Here is a 19,905-nt window from a genome sequence, read left to right as displayed (position 1 = left end):
ACTGTAAGAAATGCATCCCTTCAGTTTCTAAATAGAAGATTATACAGAGAAAATATACTGCAGAGTGTCTTATTTAATTAATCCTGGGGGTAGAGAAGCAGCCTATATTTTGTTTCAAAATAATTGGGATTATATAAAAGTACTAATTTTTTATATATAGTCATCTTCAGCTCTTTGTTGGAGCAGATTCATGTGAGTCTATGGAAAAAGTGTGACCGCATAGGTCGGTTAACTTCTAAAAGACTCCGGGAGAAGCCAGAGTGTATCCCTAGCAAACAAGTACTTTTCATTTATTTTGGGCTTTGTGTAAAATGCGTGAGTTTCTGAAGAAAATATTTTCTATAAAAAGGATAACAAGAGGATGCTTTAGTCAGGTGTAACCAGGGTACTGTCCCAGTGCCGCAAAACTTACCTAGGATCACTGGGCAATTCGTGTTGGAAGGGACCTCAGGCGGTCCCTTGTGCACCCCAAGCAGGGCCAGCTGTCATATCAGACCAGGCTGCTCAGGGCTTTGCCCAGCCGGGTCTTGAAACCCCCCAAGGATGGAGCCTGCCCAACCTCCCTGGGCAGCCCGTCCCTCTGCCTGCCCCCTGGCCTGCCGGTCGTCGGGGGGAGAGGTTTCCAGCCTGAACCCCTCTCGTTCCAGCTCATGCCTGCAGTACCTTGTTGCCCTGACACACGCGGCTGTGAAGGGCCCAGCTGCCCCCTCTCCATCCCTCCCCATAGGCACCGGGGTGGCTGTGAGGTGCCCCCGAAGCCATCTCTGCCCCAGGATGGACAAGCCCTGCTGCCCCAGCTTCTGCTCATGCAGAACGTCTTTCTGCATTGGGGGGGCACCAACCTGGCCACGGTACCCAGATGTGGTCTAACAACGAGTGCTGGGCAGAGGGGACAACCCCTGCCCTGACCTCCTGGTGGTGCTCCTGCTGATGCAGCCCTGGATGCTGCTGGCCACCTCTGCTGCCGGGGCTCGCTGATGCCTCCTGCCCAGCTCCCAGGGAACCCAGCACCCTTTCCCCAGAGCTGCTCCCCGGACAGTCTGTCCCCATTTTAAAAGGTAATTCCTTCCCAGGTGCAGGACTTTGTATATGTTTTCTTCAAGAAGCTTTAACATGACAGAAGACCCTGGCTTTATCTTCTGCACTGGAGTAGCCTTCTCTGTCCTGCCTGCCCACTACCCAAAATATCCCTGAGCATAGCAAAAGTGTCTCCTGACTTTTTACCATAATATTTCTATTCCACACAGTTTATCATTGCACAGTGGTACCCTAGACAGGAATACTGTCAGGACAATAATAAAAGATATAGGGAAGCTTCCCTTTAACACTAAAGACTCAGAAAATCCCTACTGATTCCTATTTTATCAACCAAGAATTGGGCTGAAATTCACTTCATTGTCACATTTTCTCAGTCATCTAATAAAGAAGTTTGGACTTTTCTCCACACTAATGTCAACCTCCCCCTGCTGCCATGAATCCCTGCAGATACCAGTATGCACTGCGCTCTCATCCCTTATCAACTTTCTGAAACTATCAGAAATACTTAAGGAGAGCGGAAAAGAAAAAACTAGGGTTCCTACAGTCAAACCTCTTCACCAACACACTCAATGTTAGTTTTTTGTTCAGACTTGTGCTCTGTTGTTCTCACCAGATGGCTGGATTTACCAGGTTTCATATATTTTTTTTTTTAAGTAACAGTATCTTAACAGTTTCCAGCTAGTAATAAATGTTATTTGAAGAGTCATCCATGCCTACTTGTGAGAGACTAGCTACAGAGAGGTATCAGCTGTAAGAGCACGGTGGGAGTTCATGATTATAAAAGGAATACAAGCTTCAAGTGAAAACCTACAGACTCTTTGCAACAGCAAACAGCATTTGGGTTATTATTTCAGTAAAGTGACATTGCCAAAATGATATCTCTGACTCAGACAAATTCTGCTCTGACTAATCTTGCAGTTAATGAGGATGTATGTGCTCCAAGGATGTATGGATATTTGGACTGGGGGCATAATTTGCCCCTCAACTGCAGCATAGCTAATAGCTGGAAGCAATCACGTGTACAGTGTTTTTAATCAGAGTATGACAAATCAAAGTGTAACGATTATTTCCTTACAAGCAAACTCTGTATTTCAATAGACCCATAATTAATTACATCAACATTACTTGAAAAGTGTAAAAGGAAAGGTATGCAAAAGACGCAGCTCGTGAAATCCACATTTGCTTGTTATTCTCAGCGTTCCTGGAAGAGGATGAGTTTAAAACTCATGACTAAGTCATAAGGCACAGGATGGACTTATGAAATTTCACTTATTTTGGAAAGAAAAGTCAGAGTATGACAATCATGGAAATGATTTAATATATCTGCTTTTTATTTTCCTTTTTGAGTCATTATCTCACTCAAAAGAAATCTGAGGCACTGAAAGTCTACACAATACAACTTTTTGTCAAAAGAATAACTCAAACTCTTAATTGAGCTATGACTTCCAAATATCCTACTATGAAGCTCTCTTTTCTCAAACATAAAATGTAGGATCCTAAACATCATAGTTATTTCGTAAGTAGTATTTAGGCTGAATTAACGCTCTTATCACAAAATTAGAAATTGGGCCAGTAGAGGCTCTACTCAGATGACAGATTAAAGTGCAATACTGAAACATTTGGAGAAACTATTAATTTTGTAAGGAAATTATATATTTAGCCTATTTAATAACGTCTAAAGCAAAGTATAAATCAATGACTATATCAGCATTTAGGTGGAATCACCATAGGCTCTTTGTGCAGCAAGACATGAAAAAACAGGATGTTATTAAAAGCCCAGCAGTAACTAACTTGGTTGGGTTGTATTTTTCTTTTCTGTCAAAGGCCTTGGTTTTGCTTTCTTTTCTTTAAAAGTATGTATATCCGTAACGTATATCTGTCCCTGTATGTTCTTTTTTTAAATACCTCTCCTTTTTAACATTTAGTGCTCATTTACAGCCTGACTGAAAACTCATTAATAACAACAGAAGGCCTCCACTGCTTTCAGTGGGTTTTGGATCAGATTCATGCTTACCTTGGATGCTTTGTGCAGCACTGCCAAAGCACCAAGGGATTCGTAATACAGAATAAATACAGAGGGCCTCTTGCTTTGTCTATCCCGGTAACTTGAATGCGATCATAACTGTTCTCCGGCCCTGAGGCAAATGGTAAGAGACCCGTGTCTACGCTATTGCACTTTCATGCCCTCCACAGAAGAGAGGCTGCATCCAAGTTGTCTACTGGGAATAGTCCCTGGCCTGTGCCATTTCCTGAACTGTGCCCAGATCCGTCTGGAAAGGAGCCAGCCTGCCAGGTCCAAAACCGTGCCAGGGACTGCTCTGGCACTTCAATTGTGCAGAGGATTGAGCTGCCACATCCAGGGCATTCCCTGGCACTGGCTCGCTTACTAAAACAGACGCAGCCCTTCACCTTGACAGCACTAGTTACCACAATCAGAAATGAGTGGCCGAAGTTAAGTCCATCTCAGGGAAAAAAGGAAAAACATAAAAGAAAAGCAACCTCAAACCAGATGGGGCTAGTGGGGCACTAAACTGTTGTCCAGTTTCTGCTGAAGCCACGTTTAAAAGTTTCATCCGGACTGCATGGGGAGAGCAGGCGCTCCCTCGTTTTGCTCTAGTGTAAATGGAAGTCACACACCCTGCTTCATCTGATTTGACTTGTACCTGGACCATTCTTTCAAGGCACACATTCCTTTTCATTAAGTAAACAGAGAGCTAAAGCTGAGTTCCCAGCTGAGGAATTTCAGTGCCAGAAGCTAGGTGGGATGTATCTAGGTCCTAAAGAAGAAACAATCTCCGTCCTGGTCAACAAAAACATCAGCCCCATAAAACAGAAACCACAAATACTATAGAAAAAGCTTAAAAGCTTTTCTACAAAGGGACGAAACCTACAAAAATACATAACACATACAATTATGGAAAGAAATACATGAAAAAAGGGGGAAATAGTTCCCTTTCTTATCATTTAATGCCTTTAAAAAATCCCAGGATAATGTTAAACATTATTTTTTCATTCATGGAAAACATGACTTTCTGCAACCAATAATCAATATATGGTTTTAGTTATCAAGATCCACAGCTATTCAGACTTTATTAGCAACTGTGAAATGTGGAAAACACATACATTCTGGCAGATAAATTCCTGTAATACAGGAGGAGAAGCTTTTTGTACCTGGGCTACCATGGAGGCTAAAAGCTAAAAAGCTTGATTTCCTTGAAACCTGTGGCTGGCATCCAATGAAATGTAAATTTCAAATCAAGCAGCTTGTCATCATACATGTGAATAAGAGAGAACTGATGGACCCTATTAACCAGCATATGAAAGACAAGACGTTGCAGACAGAAGGGATTTCTGATCTGTGTTGTCCGTCTTTCTTGGGAGAGTCAGGAATACATCAAATCCTAGCAGCCAACCCTGAATATTTGTTATATTTACTGTGGTAAGTGGGCAGTGTGAAGTGAGGGAAAAAAGAAAAAGGATGGTGAATGCAGAAATCATGCAGGTATTTTTTGACGAACGAGAGGGAGAGGAAGGTTAAATAAGAAAGGCCGTTTTATTTTGGCTCAAGTGTTTACCACTGTGTTTTGTTGCACCCTTACAATTGCACTTGGCTTTTCCTGTTTTGCTCCGACTTACTGTTGATACATTCCTTGTCCACGGCATTTGCTAGCTGCCCTCAGCACATGTTGTCTTGGGTGCCCTTTCACTGGATAAATGCATATTGCTTCAGAGTAGTTCAGTTTACCCACATGAAGTCACACTGTGACCTGCTGTAGCATGACTGTTTACTTTGTCTGCTGAGAGCTGGAGGCAAACAGAAGCATCTTATTTGCTGAAAGAAATGGAGCAGGATGAAAACTGTCAAGACAGGATTCCCCCAGCCCATTAGCGTGTACTGCCTGTCTCACCCTCATAGCTGTGCTGCCGGCTGCTGCTGCCGTCAGAGGCAATAATTATGCATTGATTTATTTCACCTCACAAAGCCTACCCTTACAGCAGCAATTGTCTAGGATTTCCCCCTGCAATGATGCTCCTAGGATAGGCAGCAACGGATTTGTACTGTCATTTCTAGGACCTTTTCCCTCTGAGCTGTGTAAGTGGAGCTATCAGATGGTGCTACAAGCTGCTCCAGGAGCCACATTCTTCAATAGAGCAGGTAAATACAGAAATGGGGAGACCTTATAGCGGCCTTCCAGTACCTGAAGGGGGCCTACAAGAAAGCTGGGGAGGGACTGTTGGCAAGGGCATGTAGCGATAGGATGAGGGGCAATGGTTTTAAACTAGAGCAGGGTAGGTTTAGATTAGACATTCCAAAGAAGTTCTTTACAATGAGGGTGGTGAAACACTGGAACAGGTTGCCCAGAGAGGTGGTGGAGGCCCCATCCCTGGAGACATTCAAGGCCAGGCTGGATGGGGCTCTGAGCAAGCTGATCTAGTGAAAGATGTCCCTGCTCACTGCAGGGGGGTTGGACTAGATGAACTTTCAAGGTCCCTTCCAACCCAACACATTCTATGATTCTATGAAACAGACTGCTGCTTCTTCACTCTGAGAAGCTGCATTCATTGAAGCTCCACATGAACACTGGAAAGCAAAGAGGGAGGCGCAGGCCATGAAGAACATCAAATGACAAAACTCACTCTGCTGGAAGTAAAGATCTCCTCTGAAGAATATTGTGTTAGTGTGACACCAATCAGCCAGAGTTCAGAAGATAAGGCTGATGATAGTGAGAAGGAAGTTGCTGAAGTGACTACAGGAACTTCTAGGTCTGGCTGGTTCAGCCCTTAAGAACCAGCAGCTCAATCACTTTTTTGTAAATCACTTCACAGCTACGGAAAGTATACACCCAGGACAGAAAGCTTTCTTCTCTCATGGACTTGTGCTGGTGGAAAGATAGTGACCTTATTTTATATTTATTTCAGTGACAATCATTACAAGCTGCGAATCTTTCCTTCCTTCCTAGAAGTAAAGTTAGGGACAACTTTGGATCAGATAAACTTTCAGAGTTGATGGGGGAAATAGGTAACACAAGTGCCTTGTTTCCCAGTCTGTACGACTCGGATTGTTTGAATTATGCTTGTTCCCAACAAGAGACAAAGAGTACTGCTGCTGAAGCGGAGAAAACGGCTTTCTTAAATACTGGTAATGGATGAAGAATATCTGAAGGCTGCTTGACAGTATCTTGAGCAAGAACTTGGAACACCTTTTTAATGCTGCAAGTGTGCTAAAGTCCAGCCAAGTGCACGTGCTTCAGAGACTGGGGATTTCATTCACCCCATCTGCTCTAGGAACTGATCTCTACAGACCTTTCTGAGGTCCATTACCAACCACAGAGGGCAAGAAGGAGGGCAGAACTGCTGGGGACAATTTACTGTCTTAGGAGAAACATTTATTCCCTCCATGTTCCCCACCCTTTCAAATCTAATATGGAAACAAGCAGCTGATTTTACTCTGTAATAGTTTTGTTTACTGTTAGTTGTGTTGATTGGCTGACCAAAGAGTCTATTTCTTGTGTTTATGTGGTTAAAAAACTGCTGGTGTGCTGGAAAAGGAGGAGGCAATTTGGTGAGAAACACAGTTTCCCTTTTTAAAACTGTTTTCTTCTAACTAATGTGGATGCAGCAGTTCTTTTTGAAGGCAGACATTTAAGTTTGTTTACATTTGTGTGTGGTATCTCAGTAACAGAACAGCCATTACTGCTGGGCTTTGGCTGCTGTTGGAAGGAATTATGTGATCAGACACCGTCTCAACCTTCCTCCCCCTCAAACACAGTTGCAAATATTGTTAAAATAAACAAACAAAAACCCCCAAACAAACAAACAGACAGGGATTTGCTACTGCCAACAGCATCACATCAGTTCTATTTACTTTTCCCACAAAATACTTCTACAGAGATTTTTCAGGATCTCTCTTATACCAGCTCTGGCATCAATTGCAATGAAAAAGTCTTAGCGCAAGTGACTGTGTTGGGCAGGTAAATTGTTTGAGCGGATCCTGAGGAACAACCCAAGGAATATTTTGGATCACCTGTACTGTAATCCTGCCTACCAAACAGGGATAGCTATTCTGGAAAACCTCCTGGACAATGTTCTCAATTTGCTTTTGAAGTGAGCTTGTAAAATAAAAACTGAATTTAGATATTTCTTTAGCTTGTTTTTATGTTCATTTTGAAGGGATACAGTGATGGTCAATGACACCTCTGTGAACCTCAAAGCAAGAACATATGGATATCACAGATAAACTGTGATAAGCATCCATGCCTTGCACAAATATATCCAACCTGTGTCTAAAAACGATCACTACATACTACTAGTATGTCAGCATGATACTGCAACTAACCCTTAAGGAAAGAGCTAAAAGAAATTGAACGTGGAACTTCAGGTTTAATTTTTTCATATGTTTTTTCTTTTAAAAATTGCACCACAGAAAGGATAAAATTAATTTTCATGTTTTTCATTTTAAAATAGAATGAAAACTCAAGCCAAAAGAGCGCTAAACTTAAAGGCGTCTTTATTTTCCCACTCACAAGTGGGCCCAGGGAGAAGACAGATGCCTCAAATTGCTAGTCTTACTTCCAGTGATCCATTTCCAAATGTGCTCCTACCCTCTCAATGGCAGAGTGCAGTGGTGTGGAGAGAGCACAACGGTCAGGGCACCCTCATGTTTATGACCAAGTCTTTTTCCCAGTCTCTTTCTAGCTGTCTTCTCTTGCTTCTCCCTCCAGCCCCACAAAATGCCGATGCTGGAACTGGAACACAATCCACACAAGGGTCTATAGAGTTTCACGGTGAGCTGCACGAGTCCTACCAAGAACTTTGAGTCATCACTGAGGGGCTGGAGTTTGCGCAGTCACAACTGCATTGATCTTGGATACCTGAGCCAGTGAGTTTAGAAGTAGCTTGGTTTGTTTATAACACATCTTTGGTTGCTGTGTAGACGTAGCCCTAAATATCAACCTGACCAGTGTTGAAATGGCCGCTCTTGAACTTATCTAGGTCCAAAAATAAAAAGTCAACACATTTAATTGTTAACATTTCCAATAAGAAAAATTTTACTATGTGTGAGGCAAACCATTTCAATACTTTCCAAACATTTTTGAAAGACTGGACACGAAAGAATATTTATTTCTGCCCAGAATTTCAGAATGCTTGATTTCCATTCCAGGGCAAAACAAAAACAAATGTCACAATCTTGACATTTTCTGTGAAATGGAATTATTGTTCTCTACTGAGGCTCTATGCAAAAGATGATTTAATGCCGAGATGGATGTAAACAAGTTAAAAGCATCTGAACAGATTTCTCACTCAATTTGAGACTTTCACCAAAATGTATGTTCAAATTTCAATCCCCACTACATCCCAAATGCCTGTAGTCCTGTAAAATCAAGTGATATGACATTTACTGCCAAATAGCCATATTTTTGACTGGTATCAGGAATGAAAGTGTGCTACAATTCAACCTCCTTGTTCTCTCAGATATGGCTCATTTCTCATATTAATGTATCTTTGGTTTAAAATTAGTGATGTAGTGGTTCCTAAATGAAGTTCTATGCATCTTGGATTACATATAAAAAATACTGAAGACTGTTTACTATTTAAAGAAGCCCACAACACTGTTAGTAATGAGACAACCTTCTGAACCATTGCTGAATTTGGAACAATGATGTTGCATCAGATGGTGAATGTTGCATCACAATGATGTTGAATCACACTGTTACAAAAATAATAATAATCTTGTAAATGTCTATCTGAATGATCAAAGTCACTATTAAAGGCGGGATATTTTTAAAATCTATGGGCTTGAAATGCAGTAAACTGAAGCAGTATGGTGTGGTTATTGTGCTCCAGTACCAGACAGGATGAAGGCGACACAAAGTAAAACCAACCCAATGCAAAGAAAGCAGAAAAGAATTGGTAATTTAAAAGGAATGCCTGCAGTTCTCAGAAACGGACCATGTAAACAAAACAGAAGAGTTGGTGCAATTACTTCTCCTTAGCTTCCTTCCTGTTAAGCAGTGACTAGGTATGAACAGGAGAGAGCCTGTACTGGGTCAGACCAAGGGTCCGTCTACTCCAGGATCCTTTTCTGACAGCTGTAGATAGAACAATAGAATGTGTTGGGTTGGAAGGGACCTTGAAAGGTCATCTAGTCCAACCCCCCTGCAGTGAGCAGGGACATCTTTCACTAGATCAGCTTGCTCAGAGCCCCATCAAGCCTGGCCTTGAATGTCTCCAGGGATGGGGCCTCCACCACCTCTCTGGGCAACCTGTTCCAGTGTCTCACCACCCTCACTGTAAAGAACTTCTTCGGAATGTCTAATCTAAACCTACCCCCCTGTAGTTTAAAGCCATTGCCCCTCCTCCTATCGCTACATGCCCTTGCCAACAGTCCCTCCCCAGCTTTCTTGTAGGCCCCCTTCAGGTATTGGAAGGCCGCTAAAAGGCTTACTTACAGTATACGACCATGTAAAAAAAGCAGTGATATTTCCTGTGTAATCCTGGGGCTGCGCAGTCTCCTCCAACATCTATTTGACTGGATACAGGCTTTGGAAATGTATGGAGGAGTGCTAAGTATTTGATTTATTTTTAATACAAGTATTTAAAATGCAAAATAAATATAGTAAATGTTTATGACAATATCCATTGTCTTTTCACCTGAAATACAAATGAGACTTGATTTGTTCTTCTAATAATCTTCAGGTTAAAATTGTTTATGGTAATCACACACAAAGCCTCTTTTCCATGTCAGAACAGAAAACCAAAGCAAATTACACATTACATTATTTTAGGCTGTAAGAGCAAGCAGTGAAATCAATCAGAAAGAAAAACCCTGCAGTGAAAAAAAATTGTCATAACAAAACCACAAAAAACTCTTCAGCAGTAAAATATACTAGTTTTCAGAGATTCTGAAATGGAAAATTATTCTTGGTATATTGTATTTATCCTAAAACAACAAAACTTTTTTGTGAGAAATTATTCAGATAATGACAGACTTACAGATGAAGACTACAGAGATGCAAACTTATACAGAAGACTGCAGCTGGTATCTTTCAGGCTGTAAAAAAGTTCATAGATATTCTGCAAACAGGAACGGAGGATACTTTCTCTAGACTCTTCTAACGCCTTTTTCTGCTGCAGTAATGGAAACCACAATTATTTCCTCAGGAAAATCACCCAGCATGGGCTGGATGGCAACCATATTGCCAGTAGTTCTGTCTCCTCCTTTGTAATCTTCTGCACAGGACACCTGCAGCTAGCCAAGTATGGGCCTTTTTTTTATGACTTGCATTAAACTCTTACTAGCAGTGCTTTGGCTTTCTCCCACTTTTCTGTACCTACTGCAAGATATTCAGCTTGAGAGCTGCAAGCGGTCCATAGTGAATCAGAGAGTGATGACTCTCCTGTGTTTAGATATCTAATCTGAAAATTAGTCACAGAAAGTCACCCTCACTCCCTGGTAATTAAGGCAATTATGTAAAAAGATATTAATCTCTTTCTGAGAAGTGTTGTGAAACTTAATTCATCAAAATTGTAATGCTTTGAGAATTTTACTTGAAAGATGGTATGGGAGTCCAATGCCTCATGTAATCAATCCTCCAGCATTCACAGGTAACAGAAGATAAAAGGTGACAACATGGCTTTCTGTATTACTCATGTTTTGTAAGTAAGTTGTTAGCTTTTGCCACAAAGAAAGTAAAACTATTACAATGTATCCATATAATGTCGGAATAAGGAGATGCAGATATGAATATTATCTTTATTAAGTTGCTTAAGAGGAAAAGCTGAGTGGCTTAGAGGATAAGGGACTGGGATTTTATCTCAGAAACCCCAGTGGGGATTTAATTTGCAATCCACTGTTGAGATGTTAGCTGCACAATAGCTTACTCTAATCTGCTGATAGAGGGAAATTATTTACTAGCTATCAAAGGGATGCCTGCCTTTGACAGGACAGTACTCCCCATACATACACATTAAATCTTGTTATTTTCCAACTTTGAGCCAATTTCAATAAAGAATATTTGGGAAGCTTTAGTCCCAACTAGGCACATCTAAATATTTGTATTATTTGTCAGCTGTAACTATCTTCCTGTGACTTTCAGCACTTAAACTGGGGAATGCGGAATAATTCACCGATATGTGAAGTTACCTGCCTTGGAAATACCTCACTGAGGAAGCAGGTAAAGAAGGGATTCGTATAGTTAATGGATGCCAAAGATATTGCATAAACATTTGAACAGTATTGATATTCTGTTAACTATTGTTTGCATGCCTTTTCTGCAGTTACTATAGAAGTTACTAAACTGTTTTGGAAAGGAATAGGTCACTGAAGCATGTGTAGACTTGCATATACAGATCTACTTGCATTGAAACAGTAACAATAATTCACAAAACTTGAAAGCCTGTGCATTGGTGACCTACATAAAAGAAAGGTCTTCCTTTATTTCTCAGGCACCTAAATCCAGGGTTGCAATCTTTTACAATATCTTTTGCTCAGACAGAGAAATCAAGCATCCATGCCAATGTTTTCTTAACAAGCAGGAAGGAGAGAAGGCATTAAGTCTTTATTTGAATAGGCTGATGGTAAGGAAATTCATCCAGGTTAAGGGAAAAATCATATTTCCTTTGCTCCTTTCACTTTAGAATCCACATGAATAATCACTCTGCCAATCTGAGCATGGATGATGGGCTGGGAATTATTCCATCTTTTGTTCTGAAGCTGAAACGATTCCCCTTTGTATGGAATAATTTAATATCAACTGTATACCAATCAAGAGAAATAACACTACAACCTAGCAATCTGAGTATCATTCATCCATGTTGAGGAAAAGTCCGCCCTTGCTCCAAAAATATTCAACATGAAATGCTTAAACATGTAATTCTCTCTTCCTTATATAAGGAATGTCTTATATGTTGAACAGTTAAAAATATTTGTACATTCTGATAGAAAGCGTGGTTTTGTGATTAAGGCATTAAGTTGGGTTTCATGAAGTCTGGTTTCAAATCTAAGGTCCTGTCTAGAAATATCTGAGTAAGGCCTCTTCACACAACCATTCAGTTTCTATTTGTCATGAAAACTAGTTTCTACTTCCAGAAGTCAGGGAGAAGAGTGCATGTGTATTATTGCTTATTTGCACTCAAATCTCATTTTATATGGAGTAAAAGGAAATCCCTGTCTAAGAAAACAGCTGTAGCTTCAATGACAACTCTTTTCAACCTTGGAGAAATCACTTTATCTCGGTTCTCACCTGTTACAGTTTTGCTTATTTAAACTATCAGCTCTGCGGAGCAAAAAACTTCTCCAATTACATGTAAAGTACTTTGCAAGAAATTGCATACTCTATGATCCTGATCATTGCTTGAACCAGTAGATGCTACTGTTGATTTGATTATTTTGTTTGTTGCCTGTTTGAAAGAAGAGTGCTCTCAGTTCGGTTCACAATAAGTCCGCAGTCCATCAAAAAACCACGAATCCATTCTGTAATTCTGGACGAACATTTCCCACGGAGAGGTCAGGAGCCAAAATGACATTAGCGTTCTCAGGCCTTGAAAGTGCTCCTCCAGGCAAGAGGGAGGCGTATTGGGGGATCTGTCTGTATTGCACTTTTATTGGCAAGGAGGCTTTTATCTCAAAGGCTGATGATCCCACACAGAAACTTATTGATTCCCACAGCTAACTCTCCTTGACTTCAAAATGGCCCACAATTTTACTTTCTGTTTTTAGTTAAGGTTGTTGGTAGGTTACAACTTATGGAAATAAAGGAAATTGCACATTACAGAGTGCTGCTCTAGGCCATGTCTTCAATTTTAATGAATTTCTATTATTTTTTTTTTTTTACCATATTGTCTCCTATAGATAAAATACTACAAATGACAAAAAGAAGAAATGGAGGAGTCTTCCAGGAACTTAATATGCATTAGGCAATAGGTGATAAAAAATCAGGATGTAAGGCATGGACAACTTTTAGTTTTACATAGGAGTCCACTCGGCTGATTGCCATCTTATTTCTTTGCATCGGAGGTTAAACAACAGATGTTTTTTCCAACTGTTACCCTAAAAATGATCTGAACACATGAAGTATACATGAAAAAATGCAAATTGTAAAAACACACACATACATTCACCTGCATTTCTTTGTTACTTTCAATCCATCTGCTCGTCATTGAGCTATTCATATGTAACCGCACTTAGTAGTATTATACAGTAGCTCCTCAGCTCATAAAATATTGATTCAGGTTTTTTATCATATATCTTTCTTGAACTTTGATCTTTCATACTTAGTGCTGCCTTGATGAAATATTTAGAAGTACAACATTTTCCACGTGAAAGGTAAATTTAGAGTTTTTTTATGGTAGCCTCTGTTAATGCACTAGCTCCAGCCCACAGCAGACCCAAGCTGAACTCTGTCTTGGTCACATTTAGTTGAAAATTGAGTTTGCAGAAACCCTCCATCCCAAATAAACTTTTTTATTTTTTTAAGGTAAAGGTCAGTTTTGTGACTTGGTTGGAATAGGCTTACCACGCTTCCTCACCAGGTACATTGAGAGAGCCTTGAGAAGATACGTCCAAAGAGCTGACTTTCATAGTTACTTCCCAGTGGATAAAAATGTATTATCTATACAATAAAACAAGACCCCCAACTTAAAAAAAAATGAAACAAAATAAATCAAAACAACATTCTACATACATTTATAGGCATTGAATGTTGTCAAGTGATTTTGCCAAAGCAAGCAAAACTATTGCAACATCTCCTTTACAAATTTCATCAATTCATATACTCAGGATAACAAACAAGGCATTTTCTTGAGGTTGAGAACTGATGAAGTCTCAGTTCTTAGCTCATGGCTGATTGAACTCAGCATCTAGGAACATGCAAGGTCCAGCTAAAGCTTTTTCAAGGTCTGGAGGGCCCACAAGGGTTCGGTCCACCACAGTTTCTCTGATAGCTGGTAGGAGCCTTTCTCACAGTGCAAGTCTCTTGTCTCCACCCAGCCACTAACTTACATTAAACCTGTAGAAACTCAGTAAGTTTTGAGACATTTACCTCCTTGTTGTATTTGGTTGAAAGGGGTTTTGGCTGAAGGCTGCCAGGCTTCATAGGAACAGAGAGATAGGGTGGCACACAGACAGACATACGCATATCCAGAGTATGCACAAATACCTGCTTCTGTTCTGTTATAGCTGCATAAGTCAGGATATGATACTGAAATCAATGGAGCAGTATATATTTAAGAAAATGGACAATGAATAAGATAAACTATCCTCTTCTCTACTGTTTTATTTTATATTTCCAAAACAGGGCTTCATATTGCCCATTTTGAATATGCTGCACGCAGCTCTTCATTAAGACAACCCGTTTGGACAGACAGAAGTGAAGAAGCAGAGAAAACAGTCTAGAGGTTTTATCATTCTGAATTTTAAATTCACAGAATTTTGTGTTTGGGAGATAGTACTTGGGAGAGAAGTTTCTGCATACGGTACACCGACTATTTTCAATAGGATACTTTAAAAAAAGAAAATCTGAAAAGTAATGTGAAGACTGGAGTCAGTGTTGTAATTGATATGCAGAACCAGGATTTACTTCAACTTTAATCACTTAGAAGTTAACAACTCTACTAGTTTAATCATCTAGGCTTTCCTCATACCCAATGGAGAAAGATATAATTAAAGCCTCAAAAGGACTATCTCTTCATGCTTTGAGATGGACAAAGTGAGGTGAGAAGTATCTCACCCTTACAGAGCAGCTAATTGAATCTGTTAACATCAGGATGAATTTTCAGCATTCGTAAGATCCAGAGACTTTTTCCAGTAACAATGTTAAACCCTTTATTACCTGGACAAGCCAAATAATTAAGTGATAATGTCTGAGGACTGTGGTCTCAAAAACCTCTAGCAAAATGGTAAATTTGCTTCTTTTTATAGTTGGCTTTTTCACTAGATACAAAAGATGTTCTCCAGCCATGATACCAAGTAATCTCTGGGTATGTACATAACTGTTTGTAAATCACAGGAAAGGTAAGAATAAAAGGATAGAAAAGGGAAATAAATATAGTTTGCTGCACAACCTTCTCTCTCAGCTTTATTTAGGAGAATAATAATGGCTGTATCACTAAATTCAGAATTTCATGGAAATGAAATAATGAAACCTTAGAAGGAAGTCTTCAAACTAAAGTGCATGCTATCTACCAGACAAATATTTCATTCAAAGTATTTCTATAGATTGATACCATAAACTCCTTTTCACATGATGTAACATCTGTATTTATTCTACTGAGACTGTTGGAATGTTAAAAATAATCCATTTAAATTTGCGTAATACAAACATTTTGGTAAAAAAAAAAGTTGACATCTCAGAGAAAACCTGAAGACCTGTAATTTTTATATGCAATGTATTTTATGTATGTATGTGTTTCTTATGACTGCAACAGATCTTTCTTTACAAAAAAAACCCCAAACAATGCTTTGTTTTGTATTTTTACCTGGTCTATCGGCTTCCAATGTAAGAAACTTTTGGTGCAGAATTAGTACACTATAGAGATGCACAGAGATCTGTCTTACCTTCTGGCTCCCTGATCTTCCGTCCTGCTGCAGATTTTCTTAGCACACTCCGTCCTGAGTTGAACAAGCTAGTTAACTCATCAAGGGGACTGGTCAATGACCTTGAGTTTGTAAGGCTGTATGGAAATGAAGATGACGAATTTGAGTTCAATTTCCTGTGCTCTGCTCTTGCCACCTTTGGAGAATAAGGCAGTTTGGAGAATGGAGAAGATGAGCATCCAAGCTGAGCAGGATTTGGTCTCTGAGGTACTTTTGACAGGTCTGAGTTTGTACCTGCTTTCCCTGTATTAATCAGAAAACTAGCACAAGTCTCTGGAGGAAATGCAAAATGTGTGGAAGCCCGGTAGGAAATAGGAGGTGGTACAGGAGGAGGGGGTGGTGGGAGAGGAGGAGGTGGTGTGGAAGGAGGAGTCACTTTGCTGGAAACATTGAACACAACCAAGCCTGGAGATGCTGGTCTTTCATTCTCCCCTTTCTGGCTTTTGGAGTACTGTGGTGATAATGGACTTGAGCCTTCTGACTGCACAGGGTATTTTAGGTTGGTTTCCAAGACAGGAAGCTTTTTGACTTCTAGTGGTGTTAGAGGTGATTCATCAGAAGCAGGTGAACATGTGACAGGGGTTGGAGGAAACACAAGAAGTGGGGGCCTGTGGGGGAGCAAGTTAGGGAAAGGGGCTGGAATGTCACATGACTCTTTGTAGATCAAAGCTGCCTGACTGTTTCCATCCAATGTTCCATCTTCCACATTAACACTTTTTTTGCTTTCAAACAACAGAGGAGGAGATCCAGTCACTACTGGAATTATTCCACTACCATTGCTTCCTTCTTCTGGTAGAAAATACTTCATTTCTTCATACACAGACTCTCCTTGTTCTGGGCTTTCTGCTTCAGCAGAAATGCTTTTCATTGCATTCCCTACCATTTCAATATAGACTGGCTCATTTTCCTCCTCTTCTTGTGACATATAGAGACTCAACACACCATGTTGTGGCCCATCAGCAGAAGCTGCTCTCTGTACTGTCACAGTATCATAGACGCCTGGTTTAGCTACTGTGCTTGCCTGTTTTACATCCCCAGGCTTTTGGCCAGGTATTTCTTCATAAGAGCCACTAAGTTTTGTATTGGGACTTCGTTTTGGTTTTCTGGGAGGTATTTTTTTCATGGTACTATAGTCATCACTGTGTGGCCTTGGACGGGTCAGTACTAGGAAAGTGAGAAAGGTCTGTGTTACTAACAGATCAAAGTCAGTTTTTTTCTTACGTAGGCCCAGTACTTTAGGCCTTCAAATGTTGCCCACACAGTTTTGCAATGAGCAGCAGTCACAAACACAGGGATTCAGTCAAAAGTATAAATATTTCAAGGAACAAAATGCAGAACTTTCAGCTCCTAAACCACAAGCCTTTGCTACCTGGGTATATAATCTGTTTTGGTAATCTCTACTGTCACTAAAAGATGAGAACTAACACCTGAGGAGGTATCTTTCAAATCCCAGTGTTCACTGCAAGGTCTCTAACATGTGGAAATATGCGCTTGATACTCCTTTTGCACCAAGGGAGAGGGGCATGATCCTAACTAGGAGTTTTAGCATGGTGCTACTTTGACGCGTATGTTATTGCCAGTAACTGAAGCACCCCGCTTTTATGTAATATGTATAAAACACTAATTATAGGCAGATATTATGCCTATCTCTTCTTCTTTTGTACTACAGGAGTGGAAATAATTTATAAAGTTAGGAAATCCCATAGCCTAAGGGCAATTCCCCAATTGAGTATACAGTTAACTGAACTAGATGTCTTTTCACAGCCTCCAGGCACATATGGAGTGTAGAGACTAGATACCTAGGTGATTGGTCTTTCAAGATCAAAATTCAGTGGTGTAAATCAGAGCTGATTTTGGACAAAGACTCAGGAAACTGACACAATTCTTGGAAAATGAGTATATAGCAGGGAAACTGGCCCTATTGTTTCATGCGTATGCGAAGAATTCCAAAGTTGTTTTGTGAGTATATACAAGCATTGGTGTTAAGACCACACATACATATATAAATTGTCATTCTTTCAAAAACCTCTGCTAGAGCTTTTTGGTCAAATCAATCATGTCGTGCAGACCTGGGCACTGAAAACCGAAACCACTACAGAGCTCCTTAAGCTACACTAGTTTGAAAGTATATTGGACACAGTTCATCTCTCCTTACGCAGAGCTTGAACGAGCAAGGACGAGGGTAAGAAAAATGGACTTGCATCTAATGAACTGGACAGGAGAATATTATTTTGCAGTAATTATTTTGCAAGAGGGAGCTGCAAAGGTTTCCATCCACGGTATGCAGGATTAGAGAATGGTTATACATAGCTTTAAACACAACCTGACGGATCTTCCCTGGTAAGCCTAGAGGATCCTTTACACAAAGCATGACAAGTCAGACTTATGAAGGAAAAGTAGAATGCGCTCCCCCCTTCATCTTCTACTCATTCATTTAAAGGGTGAAGGAGAATAGAACAACTGAACACAAAACCATTCTATATCCACTATAATGCATTGAGACGCTTTGGAACTTTCACAGCACTTTCCTTCTAAACAAAAAAATTCACTGTAAGCAAGTTTTGGCACAAATATAAACCACTGAATGCATAAGTTATTCATGTGAACATAGAGAAAAAGCAGGAGAAAGTTTAATGTTTAACTTGGTGAAATTCAAGATCTGAGCATTCTGTTTTAGTGATGCAAGGTATTTTAACATACAGTTTAAAAGGGGAAATAAAACGGTCAGTGGGGTAGAATGGCCCAAGTTGACAGAGATCATTTGTCTCTGGAGAGAGAGTTCTGCAAATAGGTTTTGGTTGTTGACAAACTAGGCAATTAAAACACGTGAGTATTATTTGCTGATGTGGAAACCAATGACAAATTGACGGATTTTATTTACTGCCACTGAAATATTTCGGGGAAGCGGGACTTTTCAAAGGCGCTTGACTGTGTTTAAAAGGATCAAAGGGAAAAGAATAAATCAATAACATTTGCGACTGTTTCTCCCTTTATGCCTAACCTTCATTAGCGGTTTCCTTAGAAGCTGCCGACAAGCAAGCACTAACAGCCTCGTACGAAGCGCTCAGTCGTGTGTTGGGGTCCCTCTTTGGTTTGGGAGGAGGCTGTTTCCTTGGTGATGGCAGGCTATTGCTGTCGTCCATGCTGAACACAGAGTGCAGGGAGGGGGATCTGATGGATGACCCAGCCACAGAATGTACCAAGCCGTCCACTGCCATGGGGACAGGGACGGAGCTGGAATGAAAGTGCTTAGGCGTTCGACAGCCGGCAAAGCTGTCCTCAGAGACCTTCCCACCCTTGTCTTCGGCTCTGAAAACACAGAAAAGAGGCCCAGATGCATTATTCAAGCGATAACAATGAACCTGTTCATGCAAACATAACAACAGCTTTTTGGTAAACAATCTCACAACTCCCCTACCGTGCCAAGGGGATGTGTGTAGTAATCTTCTGACAAACAAATCCAGAGCAAGCTGCTAGCTTTCTTCTATTTCCTGTTTCATGATAAATCAGGACACTGGCCCTTTTTCACACAAATGCAGCCTTCCTTAAGCAGTTTCATATTGTTGATCAGACATTCACTGAGTGCATTGTTCACACTTTGATTGTTACACACAATCAAAAGCTGGGTTTTCAATCTGAATGATAATTTCTGGGAAATCCATTTTAATAGAAACTTACTGAGGCAGCAAATGCTGAGCCTTTATCATTATTTTCTAAAAAGACAACTATAAATTCTATTTAGATAATGCAAATCTCTAAAATATTAGATGACCTTTTTAACCAGCTACATTGGCTGCTTGAACAATTCCACCCACATATCTATATATCTTCCTGTTTAAGCTTAATTATTAGTTATAATTTTAATAATATTAATTATGACATTATGTTTAGTCATTTCAATGGCAGTTTTGGAGTTTTAACTATTCCAATTTTCTCTTTTTCTTTTGCTATTTCAATACATATTGAGAAATTAGGTTTATCAGCTGCTTCCAACAAAATGACTTTTTTTAACAAAAATTCTAACATTTTATTCCCCCAAAAAATCAAAATGTTGAAAACCTTTGAACTTAGAGAGGCAATTTTTAGATAGAAGATGTATATACCATCATTTTACAAACAAATCCCCAAGCATTTTGTTTTTTTAAATTGTATTTCTGCATGGCAGATCACCAGCAGAGCTGGAATTCATGCACAGGATATAGCCAGCTGCCCACGTAGTAAATGAAATAGCTAAAGATGAAAGCATGGTGCTCAGTGGATAATTTGTTTTCACT

General features: G+C 40.0%; 1 protein-coding gene across 2 annotated transcripts in view; it reads right to left on the bottom strand.

Annotated features, from left to right (window-relative positions):
• Positions 1-19,905, bottom strand: part of MYO16 (myosin XVI) — a 327,046-nt gene that overhangs the window by 32,711 nt on the left and 274,430 nt on the right. For both annotated transcript variants that reach the window (XM_054193468.1, XM_054193479.1), the window contains 2 exons: positions 18,633-18,940; positions 15,593-16,795 (listed from right to left, as the gene is read on the bottom strand). In XM_054193468.1, the coding sequence (XP_054049443.1) occupies positions 15,593-16,795; positions 18,633-18,940 (1,511 nt within the window). The remainder of the gene's footprint in view (positions 1-15,592; positions 16,796-18,632; positions 18,941-19,905) is intronic.

The sequence above is a fragment of the Rissa tridactyla genome, chromosome 1 (genome assembly GCF_028500815.1).
Source record: "Rissa tridactyla isolate bRisTri1 chromosome 1, bRisTri1.patW.cur.20221130, whole genome shotgun sequence".
Classification (NCBI taxonomy): Eukaryota; Metazoa; Chordata; class Aves; order Charadriiformes; family Laridae; genus Rissa; species Rissa tridactyla.
The sequence above is the reverse complement of the archived record's forward strand: the minus strand, read 5'-3'. Positions and strand labels throughout refer to the sequence as shown.